We start from the raw sequence: 27,703 nt of genomic DNA on the forward strand, positions 1-27,703 counted from the left end.
GCCTTAATGTTATATTCGTAGGTTTTACCATTTTTGAGATATAGAATTTTAAATTGGGACAATTGACTTATAAAACAATGTCATGAAGGGTGCACCTTAACTATAAATGAAAACCGCCTACACCAGGGAAGTTTTTGCGGGTTCTGAGGCAGCAATGGTAATAGATGCGAAAAATCCAAAAACAAGAAACAATCGCTGGAGGGATTTTGAAATAAATCGCGGTCAAAATTCACATATCAATAATAATTATATAATGTTATCTTTCTTTTTGTTATGTTAGTGATGCCATGCCAAAGGTTTGGTATAGATGCTAAGGTGTTGGTTTAGATACCATTCCACTGGGTTATTGAAGATACCATCCAAAATGATTTGAATCTTTTGGGGGTCACGGTCCTGTAAAAAGAATGGGCGAAGGTGGTAAAAATGTGACATGTCACTTGCACTCATGCTTGAATAGCATCTTCGGCATCGAATATTTTGCTGGGAACCTTAGCGAACAAAGAACAATTCAAAGACACTTACGATATGTCACTTATCATCTTGAGTTGCCGTAAAGTTTGTAAGTACCTACATATGTATGTATGTATGCACATTGTTCTATCGAGGAACAACAACTACAGAAAGGGGTTGCTCCTGATTATATCCTCTTCAATTCCTGTCCTGTTGTCATCCTATGATTCTGAACTGCTTCCCCTATCTGAAAAATGTTGGCGAACTTCAACTCCAAATTACGCCAACACATAACTATGGCTGATTTCCGAAACGTGATAAAACTGCGTTCTTTCAGTTATTGTTCGTGCTTCGTAAAAGTATTTTAAAATGCACACCGTTGCAAAATCTGCCAATGCATCAGTTTTCTACCGGATGCTTATTTTGTGTGTATTCTGCGTTTCATATGCGCAACAGTGACGTTTTGGAGTGCAATACTTCGCATTAATTTTGTATGACTGCGATATGGAATAGGATGCTTAAGACATTTAAAAAGCAACTGACGAAGTGTGCCAGACTTCGAACTTCGGTAAAAGAAATGAGTGCCATGTTTAGGTCGACGTACATATATATATATATGTAGGAACGTGCATACACAGGGGTCGTCCAGCTGGGCATCTGATGATGTCCACTCACTGCCCGGTGTATGCGGCATTGATGGCCAAGGTGAACTCCAGTACAGTTGGCAGAGCGTGGCGCAGGAGCTTGGGTAAGCGTTGCTAAGCATAGTTGTGGGGGGCTGGGTACGTGGGTCTTTACGGATGAGGGTGTCACTCTGCAATCGTTGTTTTGGAAGTGACATTGACTGTACTGTTCTTTTTAGATGTCTTCCCGTTGAAGAGGCGGCGATAAAGGTGTATTGGCTAGCATCTATTGCAGATTTAGTTTACCGTTGGATTTTTATTTTGGGTATATGGATGTGGTACTACTCCTTGTGAGTAGTTGCCCGATAATTCTAAACTTATACTATGTTTACATTTACGAAATCCACTCGATTTCATCTGTCAATTCCATTGTGTATACGTCAAATGAAAACTCATCTGAAATCGATTGGATTTCATTTGGCGTTTGAGCAATGGAATTGACAGTAAATGTAAACATAGTATTAGATGTAAATGTAACTTATTCTTGGGCCTGCTTCGCTGAGTCTATAGAAGGAGGTAATGAAGCTGCCAGGTTTCTATCCAAGGACCCCAAACCCATGGGTAACATCAAGCGGGAAAACGGCACATGGACTAACTCTGGTCTAGAGACTCTAAATCTGCTGTCAGAAGTACATTTTCCAGGCTGTACTGACCTTGATGGTGATTTGCAGCAAGCAGATCAAAATCAGGGCTGTACTGCACAGGACGAGCAACTGATTGATAGATTGACCAGCATCCCAAGACTTAAATGGGCGATAGACAGCTTTCAGCCTTATAAATCTCCTGGACCGGATGGCATTATACCGGCTATGCTGCAAAACGTGGCTGAATCGGTATTGGTAACACTAAAGGAGATATATAGCGCTTGTTTGCTTCTGTCGTACATACCTAATTCATGGAAGGAGGTAACGGTGACTTATATCCCCGAGGCCGGATATAAGTCACACCAAGGCCAAGTCACACACTACGCAAAGACTACATACCTTTTAGTCTTTCTTTCTTCCTCCTTAAAACTGTAGAAAGATTACTTGATTACGAAATTAGGTCTCAATTAGACCCCACTATAATAAGCAAATCGCAGCATGCCTATATCAAAGGCATGTCAGTAGATACTGCCTTACACGAGGTGGTTGGATATATTGAGAGAAATTTGGAGGGATCGGGCTTCACACGTGCAGCCTTCCTCGACATAGAGGGAGCTTTCAAGAATGTGAGACTTGAATCCATGCACAATTCGCTCAATAACGCAGGAATTTCCTCTATCCTTGTTAGGTGGGTTGATGAGATGCTGAAAAGCTCCCATCTAGGAGAGAGTTCCGCGAGGAAAACCGTTTGCAGGTGTATGCCACAGGGCTCCTTGTAATAAATGAAATTCTTCTGAACTTCAACCAGCTAAGAACGAATGTGGTAGCTTACGCTGACGATGTTGTCATTCTCATTAGCGGCAAGTTCTTGCCTACCATATCAGACCTGATGCAACGTGCTTTAGTGCAGCTAGCTAGCCTAGCTAGGCTCGCGCCAATGGACTTGGAGTAAATCCAGCTAAGATGGAATTCGTGCTATACACCAAGAAGCGCAAACTTCCCGAATTCCAACTACCATACCTGGATGGAGTTGCCTTAAGACTTTCTTCGGAAGCCAAATTCCTCGGTCCAATCCCAGACCACCGTCTAAGCTGGAAAAGGAACACTGAGGAGAGGCCAAAGAAGGGTTCTATGGCAATCTATTCCTGCAAGAACTCCATTGGCAAAAGTTGGGGACTCAGACCAAAGGTCATACACTGGTTGTATGAAACAGTGGTTCTGCCCATACTAACCTATGGTGGGCTTGTCTGGTGGCATGCAAAGAGCCGCATCTCTGCACATTTCAGCTCGCATTGAATTTGATCCTTGATCTCCAACCTCTGTTTATCCTGACACATTTCCAGGCGTCGTGAACGGATTTTAGACTCGGAGAGACAGGGGTGTGGCAGTGCTCACAATTTGGACATGCAAAAGTCTTAAATCCATTTAATGAACTACTTGAGTTCAGTGGACTTAATCACATCAGTGATTACATGCCCACTTCACTCAACTTCAATCCCATAAACCTGACAATTCCTAGCAGGGATGCCTGGGCTAGTGGCAAACCTCCTCTTGACGGTCTGGCTATCTATACAGACGGCTCCAAGATGGAGGATGGCACAGGAGCCGGGGTCTACTGCAAGAATCCACCAATTAAAAAATCCTTCAAACTCAATGATAATTGCAGCGTCTTTCACGCGGAGATTATTGCCATCAGGAAAGCAGTGGAGTTGGTCAAAGAACATGAGTGCTGTCTTGAAGGACCCGTGACTATATATGTCGATAGTTAAGCAGCCCTCAAGTCGTGGATCATAATTTCAAAAGCGATCCTTGACTGCAAAAACGCTCTACTTGACGTACGCGATATCGTTGTTCTTTGCTGGGTTCTAGGACACGGTGATATAGCGGGGAACGAAGTGGCGGATGAACTAGCACGGGGTGGATCTCAGTCGACTGACTTACCAATAGAGTCATCTATCATACCACCAGAGTGCTACTACATTCGGAAACTTCGTGGTTTCTTTCTTGAGAAGGCAGGGCAAAGATGGCAAATGGAACTTGGTTGCAGGATATCCAAGGCAACCTGGACTAATTACTATCAATATAGAACCAGCTCCCTTTTTTCACTAAATAAGTTAGGTATAAAAACCGGTCATAGCATGGTCAGATCCCTAACTTCAAAATGGGATAACAGTAGAGTCGACTACTGCAGAGTATATGAAGATCCAGAGGAAACAGAGACTGTCGAACATCTACTGTGTAGGTGCGCCTCGCTTTTTACGAGGAGATACCGATTCTTTGGTAGATATGAGATAAATACTCTGACATTCTTCTCTGACATAGATCTCATCTATATATACAAATTTGCAAAAAATCTTACATGGCTTGGCAAACATATCTAATCTATCTGCTTCTCTATAACGCGAGACAGATTTATGCTCCCTCATAGGTACTTAAGTTGAAGCCGTTATCTCCAAGGCAAAGGCATCGAAAGTTCATGGTCTCGATGAGAGCTCTGTGGTCATGCTAAACAATCTCGGTCCGATAGCTCTTAAATATCTCGCGCAAGTGTTATTTCTGTCAGCTAACCATCTAGAAATCCCAGAGATCTGGAATTTAGCAAGAGTAAAATCATTTTCAAAATCGGAAAACCCATTCAGGAGAATCTTACAGCCAAATATCCCTTTTGGAAGTGCTATTGTTACCAATCTAACTGAGCATCTACACCAACTAGAGACAGATGCATGCTGCTTCTCAACCGCATCTTAGCGTTTCTCCGAAAAAGATGTTTAATCATTTCGTCCTCAAAATCCACAGCGACTATACTTATATTGTCGTTTTTTAGTGACACCCATGTCGTAATCTGCAGATGAACCAAAATAGTGCGCTCAGGATCGCATGCGTAGGTGTTATGATGTCGAGTGTGGATCATCTTCATGAGGAGACAAGGATACTGTCGGTACAGCAACAAAATGTGTTTGCGAGACAGTTCATTTGACCTGCCGTCTGCCAAATCACCTCAACCATCAAATAAGTGGTGTAGGATCCCCCTCCATGACACATGCTGAGGGACATCACACACTTCCTCCCATACATCCAGACGTAATACCATCCTATCTAAACAGATTGTCCACGAAGTCGAAGGCCCGTACTGTGAAACAGGGAGTTCCCCAAGATGGGATGGGGTGATATTTCCGGAACTGTTGAACCTTTGTTTTAGTTTACCCCCTCTAGACTGCATTGTTATCGTAATATATGCGAATGATTGTACGATCTTGGCCATAGGTACCTTTTCTGATGTCATTTGTGATAGGCTGAACTGATGATTCCACGCGAGTAATATGCAAATATCCGCCAATGATATTTCCATATTCACCACATGGACGGCAGAGCTGAGAACTGAGATGAAACATCTGAGATGTAGGAACAAGGTCCTCAAGTCCCTAGCCGGCAGCACTTGGGATGCAAATAAAGTGGCATTGTTGACCACAAATAACGGGATAGGTCGGTCTGTGGTAAGCTATGCGGCGCCAGTATGATCCGCGAATGGAAACATATTCAAAACTGCCCGAATGCGGCCCCGAGAAATGCAACAAGGTGCCTCCTCGTGTCGTCAGTGGAAGATGAAGATAATTCCAGTACAGCAGCACAATGACATGCTTTGACAGTACTCACTGTGATAGGACCCCCCATACAAGCATGGTAGGTGGGATCTACATGATCTAGAAAGAGATGTCCAACGTTACAAGGGAGAAACCCTAGACTAGCAAGCCTACCAATCAGGTTTAAATAGCATTTACACGGATGCAGTGGCAGATGCCACAACCAACAACCACGACAGACCAGAGCGATACACGAAACAAAGTGGTTAAATCATCTGAAGAATTGCAACATTGGAGCCGGTATAGGTGAATTGTGGGCAACGGTTAATTCACTCCCGAATCCTGGAAGAAGGGAGGATAGGACATCAGTCACGTTTGGCGACGTTACGTTGACTGACCCGAAGAGGTGCGCAAGTTATTTCAATCGACCGTTTGTCGAGCACCCCGAGAGTGACAGCGTGAAGAGAAGAGTATTACGTCGCATCAGATCTCTTCCTGTCGAGGAGGAACTACCACAGTTTACAATGGATGATGTTGCGAATTCCATCAGGAACGCTAAATCATCCAAGGCGTTGGGCCCTGATGGAATCTTCAAGGTAATGCTGAAGCAGCTGGATGAGCCGGGAGTGGAGTATCTCACTAAAGTTCTCAACTTGTCGCTAGCCACCCTCATTGTTTCCGAAGTCTGGAAAATGGGCAGGGTGGTCCCACTACGGAAGCCTGGCAAGGATGCCAGCAAAAGTGAATCGTACAGGCCGATTTCACTTTTGTCGCCCGTAGCAAAGACCTTTGTGGCCTTAGTCCTCCCCAGTATCAGAAATAGCTATGAAGTTGCCGATCATCAGCATGGATTCCGTAAGCAACACAGCAGGACAACAGCGCTGCACGCCATCTCCACATATATTTGTCAAGGACTCAACCAGAGACCGCCGTGTGATAGAACAGTGATGGTGGCGCTTGACTTATCAAAAGCCTTTGTCAGGCACTCCACGCTGTTGAGGACATCGAGCAGACAACCCTCCGGCCAAGCTTGAAACGTTGGATAGTCAATTATATGTGTGGACGCCAGTCGTACGTGGAATTCAGGAACAACAAGTCCAAACCCCGTAGAGTGAAGCAGGGAGTTCCCCAAGGTAGGGTGATATCTCCGGAACTGTTCAACGTCTACCTCTCCTTTATTCCGCCCCCTCCAGACGGCATCGAGTAACGTATGCGGATGATTGCACGATCCTGGCGTCGGGTACCTTCCCGGATGACATCTGTGAGCGGCTGAACTCCTATTTAACCGATCTTACCATATTTTTCCACTCGAGAAATATGCAGATTTCCGCCACAAAATCAACAGCCACTCTGTTCTCCACATGGACAGCGCAGTTTGGAAGAGAATTGAATGTCGTGGTCGACGGTATCAGAATTCCGACTACAAACTGCCCCAAAATTTTAGGTGTCACATTCGACAATACTTTCAAGATGTGCGCGCACGCCACAGCTATCTGCGACAAACTAAAAAGTAGGAACAAGGTCCTCAAGTCCCTTGCCGGCAGCACTTGGGGTGCAGAAAAACAAAACCTTGTTGACCACACGATTGGTCGGTCTGTGGTAAGCTATGCGGCGCCAGTTTGGTCCCCGGGATTATATGATACGAATTGGAAAAAGATTCAAACTTGCCAGTATGCCGCCCTGAGAACAGCAACAGGGTGCCTCCTCAAGTCTTCAGTGGACCATCTACATGAGGAGGCAAAGATTCTTCCAGTAAAGCAACACAATGAGATGATTTCGTGGCAGCAATTGCTTGGGTGTTGCGGTGAGAGCCATCCCAATCACCATCTGCTGGCTAGGCCCGACACATTCAGGCATATCAGGAAGGATATTCATGCTCATGTTCATGGAGGTCCAACAATATGGGAGAGAACCCCTAGATCAACAGGCATATCAAGCAGGTTTAAATAGTATCCACACGTATGCAGTTGCTAAGGCCATAAGCAAATATAGTGTGAATAAAGTCCTTGAAATACATCACCCATCGGGATATTGCAGTCGTCTAAATTCTTATTGGGCGGAAATCGACCGCGCCGTGCAAGGCATCTGCCCAGTATGCGGCATGGGCCTGCACGACACAAAACACCTTTTCAACTGCCCAGCCAAACCTACTCTTCTAACTCCAGTTGATCTGTGTTTACATCCCATCGAAGCAGCCAGATCCTGGAACTGGAGATAGACCCAGAGCCAGATTGAACAGAGGAACGAACATACAAATATAAATAATATAAATATAATATAAACACTGTTACAACAACAACCAGAGCGGGGTTGACTCAACTTTAGAAGGCTGCACCATTCCGAGCGTGTAGCCCTCTGAAGTCCTATAGGGGTAAATATCGATGCCACCGTGCAAAACATCTGACCAGCATGCGGCACAGGCCCGCACGACCATTGCACCTCTTCAACATACTTTAGTGATGCAAACTTTTCGTTTGAAGTTTTCTTGTGGTTGTTGTTATTAACGGACCGATTCTGTCGAGGCCTTTAAGGCGTTAAAAACAACAGCCACATGAAAACTTCAAGAACTAACTTGGCATCACTTACACTTTTTCATGTTGTAGTTGTTTTTCACGCGTGAAACGACATTCAACCGACCGATTGTATTTCGGTCCTTCAAGGCCTCGACAAAACGGTTCCGTTGAGTACCGCGTTACAACATCCACAGGAAATTTTGCAAGCAATGCCAATTTTTTGTTTGAAGTTTTTATGTGGTTGTTGTTTTCAACGGATTCATTGTGCAGAGGCCTTTAAGGCCGTGGCTCATTGCGTCCGTTGAGCGCCGCGTTACAACAACCACATGACAACTTCAAGAAAAACTTGGCATTACTTACTCATTTTCCATGTAGTTGTTGTTTTCAAAGCGCAATGCGTCACACAACGGACCGTATGTATGTATTTGGCCCTTTACACTTTTTTCCATATGGTTGTTTCTGGTTGGAATCTGAGGAAAAATGAGAAGAAATCATTTTAGAGAGTTCCCACATCCCCTTAAAATTTTAGAAATTTCATTTTAAATTTGAGAGGAACACATTTTATTGTTGTTTCTGTGCCAAAGATAATGCCAAATTTTGAGAGGAATACATAGTTTTGAGATATAGAAATACATATTTATTTACGTGGTATTATTTAAAATGCTTTTATTTTGAGATCATTTCAAGACGTGGTACATTTCTAAATACTAGGTAGGAGTTTTATCATAGGTTAGGTCTGTGTGTATGTCTATGCGAAACAAATGTATGCAGTATGTATCGCTCTGCCCCAGTTTATATAACTATAATTAGGTGTTTAATTTTTTTTTACAATTTGAAGATTTAAATGTGAACATGTGTGTGTAGGAAAAGAAGATGAAAGGTCATCTTTGAAGGTGACAAGAGTTGTTTCGTTTATTGTCATTGGCGTAATTTGGGTCTCTGAAGCCTCATTTACACCTTAGAATGTATCTCAAATAAATAAAATATTTTTTCAAAGCAGTTGCTTTAGGCGTTTGTGTAAACAAGGTTTAGCTTACATGATGGCAATGCTGCAAATGTGATGCCAAGTTTACCTTCGATGCAACCCATGCCACCTATAGTACCTAATCTTTCTTCCTTTCTTCTTATGATTGTGTGCATAGTAGTTGTTATATATAAATATTTTTTACTTTGTTGTTTATGTACATAAATGTTTTTTTGTTAAATCGACTTAGGTATTAGACGTAGAGTTTAACACCCTTTTTTGTCACAAGAGAAACACTGTGTAATGTTGTTGTGTGTGTTGATGTAATTTTACAAAGAGATCAACTTATGTTTTTTTTATTTTAAAGTTTTCTTTGTTATAAACTTACATGACTAGACAATTGTGTGTTTTTTCAGTGTACATTTAGTTAAAAAATATGAAATAATACTTTATGTTATTAATTACTTAGCAATGAAGTTACAAATTGTAAGAGAATTGAGGATTGTTTGTTTGTTTATTTCATGCATATGGTCCATTTAGACTAGAGTTCCAGGGGTTGTGTGTGAAGTCAATGAATTTAAAGGTCATTCATTTATCCATCATAACGGGGAGATTTTGAGAGAGAGAGTGTAATTTAACGTCTTTTGCCGAAACGCAAGAAAACGTGATCAACATCGGTACGCTTGCCCAAGTTATTGGTGTAATCTTCAGAGTTGGTAACCAAGGCTAAGTACAGAAAAATACAGAAAAGTACGTTATTAGTTTAAAATTATTAAAAATTTCTTTTGAAAAGCTTACTTGCAGCCTCATTGTTAATGTAGGTTTTCAGGGCTGTGGTCAATTGATCGGAATTTTCCAAAGCCATGCACACCTTACGAATGTGTGGTGGCATACCCTCAATAATACCAGGCTGACACAAGGGTGCCACTGTAGAGGCATAACAGCTCAACAAAACGCTGGAGAACACAAGGCTGCAGACAATGACGGCAACAATTTGGTTTGACATTATGCTGAAATAAAAAAGAGGGAGATACATACATATAAATATGTTAATATATTCGTTAAAAGGAAGGAAATTTAAAGGCATCTGCATTGTAGGGGAACTAAAGACAATAGTGTTAGAGCCATTTGTCCATAAGAGTGCGCTGGAGGAAGTCGGTATCCTCATGCTCTATCGTAATGCATCAATTAGTTTATAAGAATGAGATAGAGAACGATTGGAATGAAGACCAAACAAATAGAAGACTCGGGCCTCAGTGCTTTGAGTAAATCATGTGTCAATAATTGTGAGCGGGATGTTTTCATTTCTAAGGATTAAAACCCATAATGGATAGATTTTTATAAGAAAGTACTGGATAAAAGTACATTTACATTTACGAAATCGAGTGGATTTCAACTGTCAATTCCTTTGCGTATACATCAAATGAAATCTCATCTGAAGTCCATTGGATTTCAATTGACGTTTATGCCGTGGAATTGCCAGTTGAAATCGAGTGGATTTCGTAAATGTAAACCTAGCATAAGAGAAAATATGGATCATTTGTTAACAATGACCCAAAATTTACGACAGTAAAATGGCCTGTTCCCGTACTTTATAAAGTGGTAAAAGTCGTAAACGATTTTCATATAAATTTTGGGTACGGGAACGCAAAATGTGTAAATGTGGTAAAAATTGTAAAAACTTTTTAGTTCTGGAACAAAGCCAAAGTCTTGAATTCGTGAACGCCAAACCAATTTCCTGATCTTAACCCTATAACAAATCCTTGGAGTATCGTAGATAAAATTCATGTAAAACTTGCCTTATTTGTCCAATCAAAAACTGTTGAAAAACAAAATGTTACCAGGATATTAAAAACATTTTCCCTCTTTCTGTTTAATGTTGACCTCTAAACACACATATTTTTCTTTTTTTGTTTTATAATTTATCTTTTATTCGCAATCGCAAAAAGTTTCTATTGTTTCTTTACCAAACACAAAGGAGGGGATTCAATTGCATTTGGGTATTACATAACTGTATTTGTTCAATGTTGGCATGCAAATGCAATATCCAATGTCCGTTGCTGCTGTTGGCATATTAAAATGCATAAACCATTTTTCATTTCAAGATTTTTACGCTACCTTTTCCCAAAAGGGAATTGAAAAATAAAAGAAAATTAAGCGAGATGAACGTGTGCTTAGATTAGAGTAACTTTCCATCTGCGGAGCAGAAAAACAATAAATCGATAGAAAAAATAGGTATGATAACCCAAAAATTTGTACAAACTTTTAAAAAATGCTGTTCGATAACAGACTTGTTTAATAAAAGAGAACAGAGAAGTACTTTGCAAGAACTTGCTAATACTTTTTACTTGCGAAGTTATCGAACAGATCTAATGTAATTTTCATATAGACAAAAAAGACAAAGACCCCCTGCAGACAGTGAAATTAATTTCATGAAATTATGCGCTCTTAGATCGAGTTCCATACTAAAGTCACTTTACTATATTGCTTGTAGCGGGTAATTCGATCTAAAAACCCCTGTAAAATGTGAAAATTTTCAGTGCCAGTTTCACAGTCTGGCATTAGTCAAAGTTCCAAAATGGAAAACTCCTTTTTTGGGTATTTTTTTTTCTTGTTTTTTTTTTTTTAATAAAATATAACATTTTTGCTTGCTTTGGTTCCTTTAATGTCGGACAAATTGTTCTGTTTTGGCAAACCAGCTGATTGCTTGCAGGTTTTTGCAGGGATTTTTTTTACTTTTTACAGTTTTCTTGCAAAAGAAAATAAAAACTCCTTAAGCCTGCGGCACATACGGTTACAACAACCACATGAAAACTTCAAGAACAAACTTGGCATCATTTACACATTTTTCATGTGGTTGTTGTTTTCAACCCGCAACGCGTCACATAACGGATCGTATGTGCCGGGGGCTTTACTCTCTGAAGGCCGCTGCACATACAGCGCGTTGAACGTTGCGTTACAACAACCACATGAAAACTTCAAGAACAAACTTGGCATCACTTACACATTTTTCATTTGGTTGTTGTTTTTAACGCGTGACGCGACTCGCAACGGACCGTATGTGCCGGGGCCATGCGAAAGTTCCTGCTGGGAAAGTTACCAGACAGACCTATTATAAAACCAGAGGTGCCAAGTTGGTGGTTTTTTCCGCTACTTCTGGTGATTTTTGACGGACAAAAACCACTGTTTATGCAGGAATGTCAACTGTTTTAAGGTAAAAATCGCTACATACCTATGGTGCGTATGTGGCTGTAGCGATTTTTACCTCGGAACAGTTGTCATCTCTGTATAAAACCCGTATAAAAGTTGAAGGAGATCCCATTAGAGGAAGAAAAGAGTTAACATGGCTTGATAACATCACGGAATGGGCTGGCATCTAAGATGGAAAAGAAATTATATATCTGAAATGTAACTAAATTGTTTTAGTCGCTAATATTCGGAAAACGAATTTGCAAATAAAGACGAATTTACATTAGAATTGTTTTGTCGGGTTAACATCCCAGCAGAATAAATTGGAAGTAGTGCAATGTAGACCAGTTCTTTCACGGCATGTTTTGATGCAGTTCAAACGTAGTCGTGAAAGAGGCACTTTATTCCTTAAATTTTAACCGCATTCGGATGTGATCCAATGAATGACATCCTTTCCTCACACTTTAATATCGTCTGGATCATGGTGGAATAATAAGGTGTTACATCGATAACAATAATCGGACCATTTACCAGACCAAACGTCAAAATTTGGGAACAAATGTTGACGTTTGGTGTGGTAAATGGCCCGATTATTGTTATCGATGTAACACCTTGTTATTCCGCCATGGTCTGGATGCAGTTCAATCAGAGTCGCGAAAAAGGCACTCCAATTCCTTACATTTTAACAGCATTTAGAAACGATCCAACGATTGACATTTATTTTTCACATTTAAATTGCATCCGGATGCAGTTCAAGGGAGTCGTGAAAAAGGCACTCCGTTCGATACATTTTACAAGCAGTTGCTTAGCGATCCCTAGCAAGCAAGCCAATTTGTAGATACCTACAACTACAGAAAATTTTTCAAAGATAGAAAAAGTGTGCATAAGTTTCTAAAATGTTTATATAAAATAAATGGCCTGTTCCCGTACTTTATAAAGTGGTACAAGTTGTAAAAGTCGTAAACGATTTTCATATAAATTTTGTGTACAGGAACGCAAAATGTGTAAAAGTGGTAAAATTTGTAAAAACTTTTTAGTTCTGGAACAGAGCTAAAAAATACAACCAAAAGTTGGGAACATTTTTACGCTAATAGTACGTTTATATATAACCGGATTTAACAAACCCACTGGGTTTCAAATGTCAACTCCTTTGCCTGATTAAGAAGGTTAACCCTGCAAAAAGCTCTAATATAAACAGCATAAAAAAAAATTTCCTAATGAAGTGCTGTTGGAGTACTTGTCGAAATCTCAACTGGCTATGGGAAGACAATATACGAACCCCTTTAGCAGATGATGCAAAAACATTTCAGCTTGGAATAAATGGAGAGCGGACGAAACAAACTCAGTTGCGATTGAATTTAATGAATAAATTTCATAATCTGTGTTAATGTAATAAAGTTCTTATTATTCTGTAATACCAGAATAAATTCTTTTTATTTGTTTTGGGATTGTTTGCAATGACTTACATTTTTATTGCATCTTTAACTGCATAAAAACACATTCTGAAGAGTGCCTTTAAATTCAATCCAAAGCACTCCATCAAAACACGTGCTTTGGATGCAAATTGGAGTGTATCCTATTCTACCCTAAAGGGTTAGTTAAAATGCGATTCCAAAAGGGTTAGTTAAAATGCAGTGCTAATGGAGTACATCTTTCAGTAGTCTCGCTCTTGTCAAAATCATGAGTGAAAATGCATCACTTATACATATGATTTAACTGCATCTTTGGAGGCAAACATTTTGCTGGGATCCTTTATGATGATATGCCATGGAATTGACAATATAAATACATTGGATTTACTAAATCCTTATCAATATAAACGTACTTTTAAATCTTGTGTTATACTAGCCCTTGTTTTAGAGATAAACAGCTCATTTTCGAAGCATTTAAAGTAAAATGTTTGAAAACAACTGTCAAATTAATCAAGATACGGCCATTATCACAGAAATTAGCCCTAGTATAAATGTACTCGAATTCTATTCCCTTCAGTAAATATTAATTCTGTTCCTTTAGGTGCAAGAATCATTCCTTAACTTCAGACACCATACGATTCATATGGGAACAGTTTAAAACTTTTACTACTTTTGCCGGTTTTATAATTTTCAGAAGTAAAGGCACATACCAATTATTTCATTACAACTGTATATATTTTTCTTACAATATGTTTATAATGAAAATGTTAATACTAAATAATATTAAACATAATCTCCCAGCATCAAATTACCTCAATCCCTCTCATCGCCTCAGTGATTTGTCTGTCTCCTTTGCAAAACAATTCATTTCTCCAATGCAATAACTCACAATCAGTCGAAGAAATACCTTTGGATTTTATACTTTTCAAACAGGTGACAAGATTATATGGCTGTGGGCGGAATGGAAAGGGGATGGGGAGTTTGAGCTAAATACTTTTGCCATTGGGGGTCTGAAGTGTTGATACTTCATTGCAACATATTGTCAACATTATTCACTATTATGTTGATGATGGCACGATGATGGTTGGCCATAAAGAAGACGGAAAGCAGCAGTCGAAGACTTAAAGGATATTAACATTGATTGACGTAAAGGTAACAAGACAAAGAGGACAGACACACACACAAGGAACAACAATAGACAGTGTGTGATAGATTTTAATGTCACAGAGTGTTTCACATTGTGTTTCAATGTGTGTGCGTGCGTGTGCTTGACAATGCCCATCACCATCAAATCAATCTCTAAAGGAACTCAAGGCATAGAAACAGCCAACCAACCAACCAACCTGTAGATATTAAATTCCATGTTCCATCGTTTAGCTACAGGTTATGCAGTCTAAAGAAAAAAGGTAAGGTGGTGGTGTATGGTGGGGATGAGAAGGATTTTGCAAATGAAAACATATTGAGTGCATTAATACCAATTTAACTTAAAAAACGGTGACCTGAGTACTCATCATCTTGACGTGCAATGATAATTTATACAAATCACCTGAACCACAATTCACAATTTAATTTTTGGCCACAAAAACCTCCTCCATGTATTCTTTTGTAATGCGTCGTTAAGTTAGCTATGCTAATTTGTAACGATTTCGCATTCTGGTCATTGACATTTGCATTTCATTTGAATGTCATAGAAATTGTTAGTTTGCCCAAAATGTCAGAATGTGTGTTGGGTGTCGTAAGCTAAGTAAATTGCACTTTTCCAAGCCGAACAATGTTTTGCAACGTGATGTGGCGACTCGATGAAAGCTTAAGTCCAATGACGATAATGGCTGGCTGCCCCCCAAGCTAGCTGTGTTTGCCCTTACACCTGTCATTTGGAATTTTGCACTAGAAGTGACAAATTACCTTTGCAATTAGTTGCAAATCAATTCGATGTTTACACTGGGCAACAAATACAAGTGATTTGTATATAGGAAGTGGAATATGTGAAGGTTTGGAATTTATAGACGAGTTGGACATTAGGTCTGTACGATAACCCAAAAATTTGTACAAATTCGTACAAATTTTTACTGAATGTTGTTCGATAACAAAATTATCCAGCAAAAAAGAGCGAGTTCGGAGAGATTTCTGGAGAGTTTTATGACTGAGAACTTGCAAATTTTTGCTGGGAAAATTTGTCCCGCAAAAATCAGCTGACTTTTAATCACCTGTTCAATGTAAACAACTCGAAATGTTAACATTTTTTACCAAGAAAATTTCACAATTGCAAATTTTTTTAGATTCTAAAGCGTTGTGGATAGGATTAACGCATTAAATAAGTAAACTGCAATTTTAAAATGTATGTTTTTATTCCGTTTGGTATAAAATATCAAAAGAAACAAAAAACAAAATTCATACATTTTCGGAAACAGCTGACTTTCTTGCAAGTTTTTGCAAAATGTTGTTCGATAACTTTCTCGGAAACAGCTGACTTTCTTGCAAGTTTTTGCAAAATGTTGTTCGATAACTTTCTGCAATTTTTCTTGCTTGAGAGAGTAAAAATTCACTGAGAGAGGTTGCTGGAACTGACTGAGTAATTATTGCTGGGAAAGTTATCGTACACACCTATTTTCATTAATATAAAGAAAATAATGGATCGATTTGTTTATAAGTATGAGCTTCCGTTCGGAGAAGAAAATATATCCCATGTTGATGGGAGAGAGGGTTCAATTATTGTGTGCGGGATGCTTTGGTGTCCATGTAGTTGGAACTAGTGAAAGTAATGCATCGATTTGCATTTAAAAATGTCCAAGAAATAGTAATATTTTCTTTTGGGGAAACACTTGAAATTCTTATGCCTCAGTATTGCAAAGAAACCGTGAAATATGGTGGAGAGGATATATTATGGTGTAAGGAATGTTTTTCTTTTCATGAAGTTAGACCCAAGGATAAAAACCGAAAGTAAAAATACGAATTTTGTAGGGGCCAGGGCTTAACCCTATACGAAATTTTTTAAGTATCGTAAATAGTATAGATGATTCCATGATGATGCCGAAGCTAAAAAATATTTAACCGCGATTCTGTTGACAGGATAAAACTTAAATTTTATGAGAAAGCTTAATTAAAGGTACACGTCAGTTAATAGCAATTTCAGCAAATCTGAATACCGAAACGCTTGGAAATCTAGCCTGAGAAATCAAGAAGAAAATCTGTTATAACTACTTAGTATGAGTCAAGGCAAATTTATATAAGGTAAATGCATGAATTACAACAACTAACAAATTTACAAAAACAACATTGTTGTTATAGAAAATTTTATGTCAAAGAAAATATTGAATATTGGGGTCGTTTTAAAAAATTCTCAGGATTATTATAGGTTTATTATTCTCAGGATTATTATAGGTCAGTACGATAACCCAAAAATTTGTACAAATTCGTACAAATTTTTACTGAATGCTGTTCGATAACAAAATTATCCAGCAAAAGAGAGCGAGATTGGAGAGATTTTTGGCGAGTTTTGTGACTGAGAACTTGCAAATTTTTGTAGGGAAAATTTGTCCCGCAAAAATTTGCAAGTCTGATCAGCTGACTTTTAATCACCTGTTCAATGTAAACAACTCGAAGTGTTAACATTGTTTACCAAGAAAATTTCACAATTGCACATTTTTTTAGATTCTAAAGCCCTCGGCACATACGGTCTGTTCAGTGACACGTTGGGACACCCGTTATCCCAAAAAAGTTAAATTATGTTTAACTTTAATGCGTCAGCCACATTGTTGTTTTTCAAAAAACTTGGCATCACTTCCACTTTTTGCATGTGGTTGTTGTACCACGACGCTCAACCCAACGTATGTGCCGAGCGCTTTAAAGACCTAAGGCCCGCGGCACATAAGGTCCGTTTAGTAACACGTTGGGACACGCGTTGTCCCAAAACAGTTAAATTATGTTTAAAGCCCTCGGCACATAAGGCCCCGGCACATACGGTCAGTTGTGCGTCGCGTTACAACAACCACATGAAAACTTCAAGAACAAACTTGGCATCACTTACACTTTTTCCATGTGGTTGTTGTTTTCAGCGCTTGACGCGACGCACGACGGATCATATGTGCCGGGGCCAATACGGTCCGTTTAGTGACACGTTGGGACACACGTTGTCCCAAAAAAGTTAAATTATGTTTAACTTTAATGCGTCAGCCACATTGTTGTTTTTCAAAAAACTTGGCATCACTTACACTTTTTTCATGTGGTTGTTGTACCGCGACGCACAACGCATCGTATGTGCCGAGCGCTTAACTTTAATGCGTCACCTATATTGTTGTTTTTCAAAAAACTTGGCTTCACTTACACTTTTTTCATGTGGTTGTTGTAACGCAACGCACAGCGCACCGTATGTGCCGAGCGCTTAATAATGTCTAAAATTACACAATTTAAAATTTCTACTATTTAATTTTTTCCAAACTTTTAAATGTACCATTTAATACCAGTTTTTGACATTATGGACATTTACCTCTTGTCATTTGTAGGCCTATTTCTAATTTTCCCAACAAAGGTATTATACAATTTTATTCAAGTTTTGACATTTTAGACATTTACAACATGCCACTTGTAGACCTAACAAAGTACAAAATGTCTCAATTTAGAATGAAATTTCTAATATTTCAACCATTCTTGGTACTTCCAAAGGTGGTATAACTTTTTATACAAGTTTTTGACATAATAGACATTTGCAAATTTTCACTTTTGTACCTAACAGATGAGTAACTGTCTAATGATTTACTATGAAATTTGTAAGATTTTGTCTTTTTTCCTTACTTTGAAATGTATTATATGGTTTTATACATATTTTTGACATTAGTGACATTAACAACTAAACACTATTACATCCACAAACGCCTTCTAGAGGCAGCATTGTACGAATGTTGTAATACGAGTATATCAACTTATTTCGTGTTCTCAATTGACTTATTACCTTTTTAACAAGTTTTTGACATTATAGACCTTTACAACTTGTCACTTGTAGACCTGTCAATGACCAACATTTCATAATTAAGGATGAAAATTCTAATATTGCGATCTTTTTTGTTCCTTGAAAGGTATTATACTTTTTTATACAAGTTTGCCTTTTTATACGCGATTTTGACATAAGTGACTTTTACAAATGGGAACTATTTGATCCAAAAGTGTCTAATAGAGAATAGTTTTTGAAATTTTTCTATGAATGTTGTAATATATGAACTTTTTTCGTGATCTGAAATGAGTCACAACCTTTTATAAAGGTTTTTGACATTTTCAAAAAGTCACTTGTAAACCTAACAAAGTACAAAATTTACTATGAAAATTCTAAGATTTTATATTTTTACCTACTTTGCATTGTATTATACAGTTTTATACATGTTTTTGACATTAGTGACTTTTATAAGCGGGAACTATGAGGTCCACAAATACATCATAGAATATAATTTACTATGAAATTTCGAAAATTTCAACTTTTTCCTTACTTTGAAATGTTTAATACCTTTTTATACATGTTTTTGACATTTGGCCTGTTCCTTTACTTTTGAAAATGGTAAAACCGGCAAAAGCAGTAAAAGTTGTAAAGTGCTCCCATATGAATTGTATGGTGCCTGAAGTAAAGTAACGCTTTTCGAGTAAAAAGTGGTAAAACTTGAAGATTCTTCCACGTAAAGGAACAGAGCTATTATTGATTTTTACAACTGGGCTCTATTAGATCCACAAATATCTCATACAAGATATTTCAACCTTTTTCTTGGTCTAAAATGAGTTATACCCTTTTATACAGGTTTTTGACATTATGGACATTTGCAACTTTGTCACTTGTAAACCTAACAAAGACCCCATAAAGGCTATATTCTAAGAAAATATTGTGGACTTTCAATATTTACCTTTTTTCCTCTTTTAAAATAAACTATACCCTATATATCACATTTCTCTAAATTTAATTTAATATTAAAAATTCAATTTTATGTTAAAAATTTTATTTTATATTAAAATACTTTGATCACAATTGTTGTCCTAATTTAATTTTGGTCTGTTCCAGTACTGCAAGAATCTAGTAATTTTTAAATTTTTTTTCGATAACATAAAGAAAAAAATTTATCGTAGTAAAAAGTAGTAGCTTCTTGCAGGTTCTGGAACAGAGCAATTGCCATATTATATAGGTTTACGACGTTTTTGGCAATTATAATTTCTCGGTGCTCAAATTTAAAAATCCTCGAAGCTAATTTTCCATTAAAACATTAATCTTCAAAGGACTTTCAGATATTTACATTTTTTTCCTCTTTTTAAATAAAATATGGCCTTTTAAACAGTTTTATTACCTTTTCGACATTTCTCTAAATTTAATTTTATATTAAAAATGTATATTTTTTTTTTGTATTAAAAACTTTATTTGCAACCTTTAAAGCACTTTGATCACAATTTCTCTTTCAATTTAAAATAATTTACATCATATTATACAGGTTTACGACGTTTTTGACAATTATACTTGCTCTGTGCTAAACTTTAAAAATCCTCAAAACTAATTTTCTATTAAAACATTATTAACCTTCAAAAGACTTTGATCACAATTTCGCTGTTCATTAAAAACAAATTATACCATTTTATACAGGTTTGTGACGTAGTTGTCATTGGCACTTTCTCTGGGGTAAAAGTCAAAATTCCTCAAAACTAATTTTCTATTAAAAACTTTAATCGCAATTTAAAACCTTTAAAGCACTTCACAAATCACACAGTCTGTCTTTAAAACTTGGCATCACTTTTCTTCCCCCCCCGAAAGTTGTATGGCATTTATACTTACATTTGTTTTTTGTTTAGTTTTTAAGTTTTAAAACAATTTATTTTTTTTTTTTTTTGGAAAGTAGTTAACTGTTATTATTTTTTACTAGTCGTTTCTTTGACGCGATGTACACTTTGAAGTGTTTGAAACTGTTGTGATGCTGTTTGACAAATTTCCTTCCGCTTTTATTCATTTACGAATCCTTGGAAATCCTTCGAAATGCAACATTTCCATTGGCTATTGGGGATATTCGTATAACGTCGTATCTAATGCTAACGACAAAAAACGATGATGTCTTGCTTTAGGGGGATGTGTGGAAGAGAGCTATAAGAAGGAGTGGGGGTTAGGCAAACACTTGTTGCTTTCCTACCAAAGAGAAGAAAAAGAAAGAAGGCGTTAACTTAATAACTCACCCAATCACCACAACAAATAACAACAAACACAAAAGGCCGAGAGTCCTGTAAATTTTTGTTGTACATTGAAGTAGGTGTGAGTGAGTAAGTGGGTGGGCGGTTGAATGAACATCCATCCATTGATGACGTTGTAACAGCAAGCACTATTTGTTCGAGGTATTAGTTTCAATGAGTTTTACGTGTGAAACACGTGTATCCTCCATAGACAGATTCCATGAGTTATGACTCCGCTCCCCCGACTCTAAACATAATGACATCCCTGCATGTCCTACAGGATAATGTTAAGGCCATTGGAAACATTAATAATCTTCTTCAGCTTTTTTTATTTTTTCTTCTTCCCCAGCTTCAATTGTTTGTTTAAAACATTAAATATGTGTGGAATTAGTTGTAAAACTTACATGAGCAGAGACCACCACCATTTTTTTCTGTGATAATTAAAAAATAAGAAACATTGTCATAAAAATGTCAATAAAAAAACTCAACTACAATGACCATAAACAAAGTTGTTATTAACAAAGTCCCAATTTATATTAGGCGAGTTTACTTGCGGCAATTGTCAGTTTGTAGGTGAGAGAGGGTGCTGAGAGGCAAAGGGTTACCATATGCCTCACCTCTCTCTCCTACAAAATGACAATTGCCGCAAGTAAACTCGCCCAATGTAAATTGGGACAAAGTTTTGTTTAATTTATTATCCATATTTGTTTCTTTTTCTTTGAGTTATTATCAACCATATGCAGCTGTTTTACACACTTTCTTTCCATCATCATTTATGCTGGCTGGATGTTTTGTTTGGTGTCTTTCATCTTATCTCTGCCTAATTGAATTCTTGATCTCCGTGTAATATTTTTTGTTTGTGGTAAATGTTATGGCTAATTCAATTTGTAAACATAATACAATTGTATTGTAATGGATGTGTAATCATTGGACGGAATACACATATTAGATTCAGCATCTTCAGGAACACGACTTCAATATTAGAATATCCGTGTGTTGTTTGAATTAAAAGAAGTATTTGAAACTGGACTATAAAGGCATCGGACAATAAGTGGCTGCTTATGTCATTTCTGGTAAAAGACTAATGGGCGAAGGGTCATTGTTTTTTCACATACCAGATATGACTTACCCCCAGTTTTTGTAAAAATTTTTATTCTTCTCACACGAATTGTCAAATTTTGTAGACCGATTTACTCGCTTTAGCGCAATTGTAGAGCGCTGATTTTTAAATGAGGAATTCTTAACGATATATGGAACGGGAATACGAAAAATTAGATGTATATGTCTTCTGGGGGCAGAGCTATGGATGCCCAAATTATTACGAATATAGACGAACGAACAAAAAATAGTTACAAAAACAGGGGGTTAAGCCAGAATGTCATGTTGCTTATGTACTGAGGTCTTAAAGGCCAAAATTCATGGCCTGTTTGTTCGTTCGTTTGATTTAAAGCAAAAATTAATCAAATAATTTTCGAAAAACAGAAGTTTGGTAGTAGTTCGAACGAACAATTGAATCGCCTTACTGAAGCAGGCCATCATTCATTTCTTTGCCTAATTTTTCTGCTTTGCTAAATTTATTTCCAGTAAAAGAATAAAAGCGGAGGACAGCCTAGTTCGAATTTGCATCTGCCGTTCTTTTACCAGAAATACGAGCCTTTAGAACCAAAGTAGAACCAGTTCTACAAGGGCGAATAAAGACACAAAGGTAAAACATTTTCAGACATTTTCAATTTCAAAATTTTCAACATCATTTCCAGACGACTTTAAGGCCTCGGCACAATAGTTCCGTTGAGTGCCGCGTTAAGTCCCCGCCACATACGGTCCGTTGAGTGCCGCGTTACAACAACCACATGAAAACTTTAAGAACAAACTTGGCATCACTTACAGATTTTTCATGTGGTTGTTGTTTCCAAAGAGCGACGCGACTCGCAACGGACCGTATGTACCGAGGCCTATAGAACAACCACATGAAAACATCAAGAACAAACTTGGCATCACTTACACTTTTTTCATGTGGTTGTTGTAAAAGTATTTGATATGTTTGTATGCTCGTTTTCCAGCTAATCTGGTTCTGGGTCTATCTCCAGTTCTAAAAATGTGGCTGCTTCGATGTGTGATAACCACAAATCCACTGGAGGTAGTCAAGTAGGTTTGGTAGGGCAGTTGAAAAGGTGCGGGGTATTGTGCGGGCCTTTGCCGCATGCTGGGCAGATGTTTTGCACGGTGTTATCAATCCTTGCCGTATTGGAATTCAGACGGCTGCACCATTTCTAGCGTTGTGGTTGAACCAAAACTACTCTGGTTTGTCGTGGCAACTGATGTTCCTCAGCTGCGATAGATGGAGGATGTTCTCCGAGGTCTGCGACTGCATCCGTGCGAATGCTATTTAAATCTACTGGATAGGCTTGCATGAAGATCCCTTTGTTGACATTCCTGGATTGGGGGGGTTCTATCCACCACCAACGAAAGCATGCCATTGTGTTGCTGTACCGGAAAATTTTTGTCTTCTCATGTAGATGGTTCACTGAAGACATGAGGAGGCAGTTCTCAGGGCGGCATTCTGACAGGTTTGAATATTTTTCCATCGCGTTGGACTTATATTCGCGGACCATAAGTACCTGGTACCAAGATCGTACAAGCATCGGCATACGTTACGATCTCAATGCCGTCTGGGGGGGGGGGGGGGGTCGAATACAGCATACATAGAGGTTAAACAGTTCCGGAGATATCACCACACCTAATGGAACTTCCTATTTCACTGTATGGGTCTTGGACTTCTTATTCCTGAATTCCACGTACGATTGGCCTTCACACATACATAGTTATAATTGATTACACTGTACAACACAAAAAATAATTACAAGATAAATCGGCCAGATTATGAAAGAGGACCGAAAAAAAGAAGACACGTGTATCGGCGTTTAGAAAGTTTACGTCGGGAAGTAACCTAAATAGGTGTGGCAAGTTCCGCCCATTTCTACAGGTTTTGAAATATTCGAAATCAGATTCCTTGGAATCCTTGCATTTTAGGTATAAACAACAACAATGCAGGGTATCTTTTTATGAAAAAAATTAATCCTCATGCGAGTCACTAAACGGGTCTTTTTGGTCCCTTTTTTCAAAAACATTTAAAAACTCCTTTAAAATGTGATCGTATCAGATCGAAATATTCTACAAAATTATTTGTCATAAAATTATACTACAGGTCCTCAAAACACCAAAACTCTAAATCGTACCTAAACGTCAGGAATCTGTCAAAAGTAAAATCACGTTTTATTTTTAATGTTATACTTTATCTAAGTTTATTAAGTTTTGTCCCACAAAACTTCATTCTAGATAGAAGACGTCAAAGACAAAAATATTCTCCATCAAATTTCAATATAAGTCGCCGAATAAATGAAATATGTATTTACAATAGGTTTGTCCTTGTACTTTCTCAGTAAATATTACTCAGTAACTTCTTTTTAGAGAGTAAAGCATTTTATACTCTTTCAAAGGAAAAAATTAAAAAAGTAAAAAGACAACATTCAGTAAAAATGTTCAATTTGATTAAAATTTACGATTATGATATTTGAATATTTTAAACTTTTGACAACTGCCTAAAGCTACAAAATGTTACTGAACAAAATTCCTTCAGTAAAAATTATAAGTTCTCAGTAATAAAAATTTCAAAACAAGTTTCTCAATTCATTCTCTTTTACTGAACATTTGTGTAAAAAAACAACATTCAGTAATAATTTGTAATAATTATTACAAATTATCGAGTACGCAGACACACTTAATATATATCAAGAAAATATATATATGTACATCAAGTTTGTCAACAAAACACCCAAACATTTTTGAATAAATTTGTTATGTTCTTTTTTCGAGTTGATGCATGAAGTAACATGAAATTTAGTTTTAGACGAAAGGTGTTAAAAGAAGAAATATTCCAAAAATATTCTGGGACTTACAGTGAAATTTTGTGTAGAATATTTCTTCTTTTAACTCCTTTCGTCTAAAACTAAATTTCATGTTACTTCATGCATCAACTCGAAAAAAGAACATAACAAATTTATTCAAAAAAAATATTTGGGTGTTTTGTTGACAAACTTGATGTACATATATATTTTTTGTGATATATTTATTCGGCGACTTATATTGAAATTTGATGGAGAATATTTTTGTCTTTGACGTCTTCTATCTAGAATGAAGTTTTGTGGGACAAAACTTAATAAACTTAGATAAAGTACAATATTAACCCTAAAACGTGATTTTACTTTTGACAGATTCCTGGCGTTTAGGTACGATTTAGAGTTTTGGTGTATTTGAGGATCTGTAGTAAAATTTTATGTCAAATAATTTTGTAGAATATTTCAATCTGATACGATCACATTTAAAAGGCGTTTTTAAACGTTTTTGAAAAAAGGGACCAAAAAGACACGTTTAGTGACACGCATGAGGGTTAATTTTGTCCATAAAAAGATACCCCGCATTGTTGTCAGTAATATTGCCAAAGACACTTTATACGCTTTATACAAAAGCGAAATCGGCCTTTTGCTGGCATCCTTGCCTGCCCTTAGTAACTTGAGAACATTAGTGAGATACTTGACTCCCGGCACATCCAGCTGTTTGAGCATTACCATGGAGATTCCATCAGGGCCCATGGCTTTGATCGATTTAACGTGTCTGATGACAATCGCAACATTATCCGTTGTAAATTGTGGTGGTTTATATTCGGCAGGAAGTGAAATAATGCGACGTAGTACTCTTCTTTTCGCCCTGTCACTCCCGGGGGCTCAACAAACTGTCGATTGAAATAACTTGTGCACCTATTCGTACCAGTCAGCGTAACGTCGCCAAACGTGATTGAGATCCTATTTTCCTTATTTGCAGAGTGCGAGAGTGACTTAACCGTTGCCCATAATTTACTTATTCCGGCTCCATATTGCATCTCTGAATATGATTTAACCACTTGTTCCGCTTATGCTCACCGATCAACCTGTTAACTTCCAGTGTCAGCTCCCTGACAAAGGGTCACTGGGGTTGGCACGACGAACCCAATACACATATACACATTTGTATTGGGTTAATGATCAGCGGCGACAATTTGGTAAAGTTTTGATTGATAATAGTTGTGTCTTTTTACTTTTTCAGTAATAATTATTCAGTAACTTCTTTTCAGAGAGTAAGAGAGATTTTGCTCTTTGATACGAAAATAGAGAAAAAAGTAAAAAGACAGCATTTAGTAAACTTTAGCAAGATAACAATTGATAACCAAAACAAAAGCATTGGCACCAATGTATGAACGAAAAAATAACTCCAAAGCAATGAAAAATTTCTTCAATTTTAAGCAAAATAAATAAAAAATGATAAATATATTTATAAAATAATCAATAAAAAACCAGAATCGCAATATTTATAGTATTTTTCCACAAAAATAAAATAAACATTGAGCAGCTGACCATTACCAGATGATTAAAAAACAGCTGATCGAACTTGCTAAATGTTGCTGGGAAAAATTCGTTCAGCAACTTTTAGCAATTTCTCAGCTAACAACTGTCAAAATTGTTCTCTCTCTTCGCTCTCTTTTACTGAACTTTTGTGTAAAAAGACAGCATTTAGTAACATTTCGTAATAATTATTACAAATTATCACGTAAAAAGACACACCTAATAATTGGTAAAGACGATGTGTGTTGATTAGCAGTGAGCGACGAAGCTGATTGCTTATTCGCTTGACGACAACATGATGGAGTTCGGGAAGTCGGCTGATGATAGTCCGGAACGACGATTGTGATGACTAGCTGCCCTGTAGGAAATGTGAATCAATACTGACTTACTACTTACATTGTCAACAGTACTACTGACAAAGCGTAATTTCCTATAGACATTTTGTATGAACGTGGCAATAGTGACATTAGAACTAGTATGTCAGTAGTTCCTGAGGTACCATGTGTTGACAATGGAGGTAGTAAGTCAGTATAGACATTGGAGGTAGTGAGTCAATAGAGACATTGGATGTAGTGAGTCAATAGTTCATGAAGGACCCTATGGAGACATTGGAGTTCAGGACCTTGGGGTACCCGAGGACCTTGGGGTAGTTCGTGGTCGGAATAATTGAACCGTAAACCTGTCTCTGAATTCCACGTATGACTGGCGAAAACACAAATAGTTGATGACCCAGGGTTTCAGACAATGCCGGAGGGTAGTATTCTCGATATCCTCGAACAGCCTATAGGCCATGCTATAGCATGGCTGACCGTATCAAACGCTTTGGTCAGATCCAATGCTACCATCACTCTTCTCTGGCATGGTTTGTCCTGGTTGAGTCTTCGGCCAATATATGTAGAAATGGCGTGCAGTGCTGTTATGGTACTATGCTGCTTCCGGAACCCGTGTTGACGATCCGCAACTGGATAACACGCTCTGATGCTGGGGAGGAGTAACGTCTCGGGTATCTTTGCTACTGGCGATAGAAGTGAAATTAGCCTGCATGTTTCACACTTGCTGGCATCCTTGCCAGGTTTCAGGAGCGGGAGTACCCTGCCCATCTTCCAGGTTTTGGGAACTATTAGGGTGGCTAGCGATAGGTTGAGGACCTTACCTAAATACTCAACTCTCGGGTCATCAAGCTATTTTAGCATCACCATTGAAATTCCGTCAGGCCCAAACGCTTTGGATGACTTGGCGCCTCGGATAACATCTGCAACATCACACATCGTAAATTGTGGCGGTTCTTCTTCGGCTGAAAGAGATCACAAACGACGTAAAACGTGACCATTGTCCGATTATCCCTCCTACCAGGGTTCGAAAGCGGTACAATCCTATGACGGCCAGTTCTATGTACCGGACTGACCCGAGGAAACATCTTCTCGGCCAGGAGCCGCCACCCCAGCAACTAAATGTTCGTGGAACTTTTGTGTGGGGGGGGGGGTACCCGAAGGAGGAGAAGGCTCATTTTCGAAAATACAATAAGTTTGGTCAAAATATTACGAAGTCCAAATTTTGTAGCGGATTGGTTCAGCCGTCCGATAGTTAGTGCGCTCCAGCCGCTGCATATTGGGCCGTAGGGGTTTTTACGCATTTCGGGCCATTTTCTACGGAACTATGTAATGAGAACAGCGAATCAGCTAATCCATTCCAGATATTACGAGTGACTGC

The 27,703-nt window shown here is 37.9% G+C and overlaps 1 protein-coding gene across 1 annotated transcript; it reads right to left on the reverse strand.

The window, feature by feature from the left end:
• Positions 1–8,348: 8,348 nt before the first annotated feature.
• On the reverse strand, positions 8,349–20,310 carry Ms (neuropeptide receptor myosuppressin). Its single transcript, XM_073963621.1, has 3 exons — positions 20,173–20,310; positions 9,574–9,785; positions 8,349–9,501 (listed from the first exon to the last, which is right to left on the reverse strand). Exons 2-3 carry the CDS (start codon positions 9,779–9,781, stop codon positions 9,410–9,412), a joined length of 300 nt encoding a protein of 99 aa, XP_073819722.1. The 5' UTR covers positions 9,782–9,785; positions 20,173–20,310; the 3' UTR covers positions 8,349–9,409.
• Between the last annotated feature and the right edge of the window lie 7,393 nt (positions 20,311–27,703).

Source organism: Musca autumnalis, unplaced genomic scaffold (assembly GCF_047663935.1).
Source record: "Musca autumnalis isolate F117 unplaced genomic scaffold, ASM4766393v1 scaffold_1, whole genome shotgun sequence".
Taxonomy (NCBI): Eukaryota; Metazoa; Arthropoda; class Insecta; order Diptera; family Muscidae; genus Musca; species Musca autumnalis.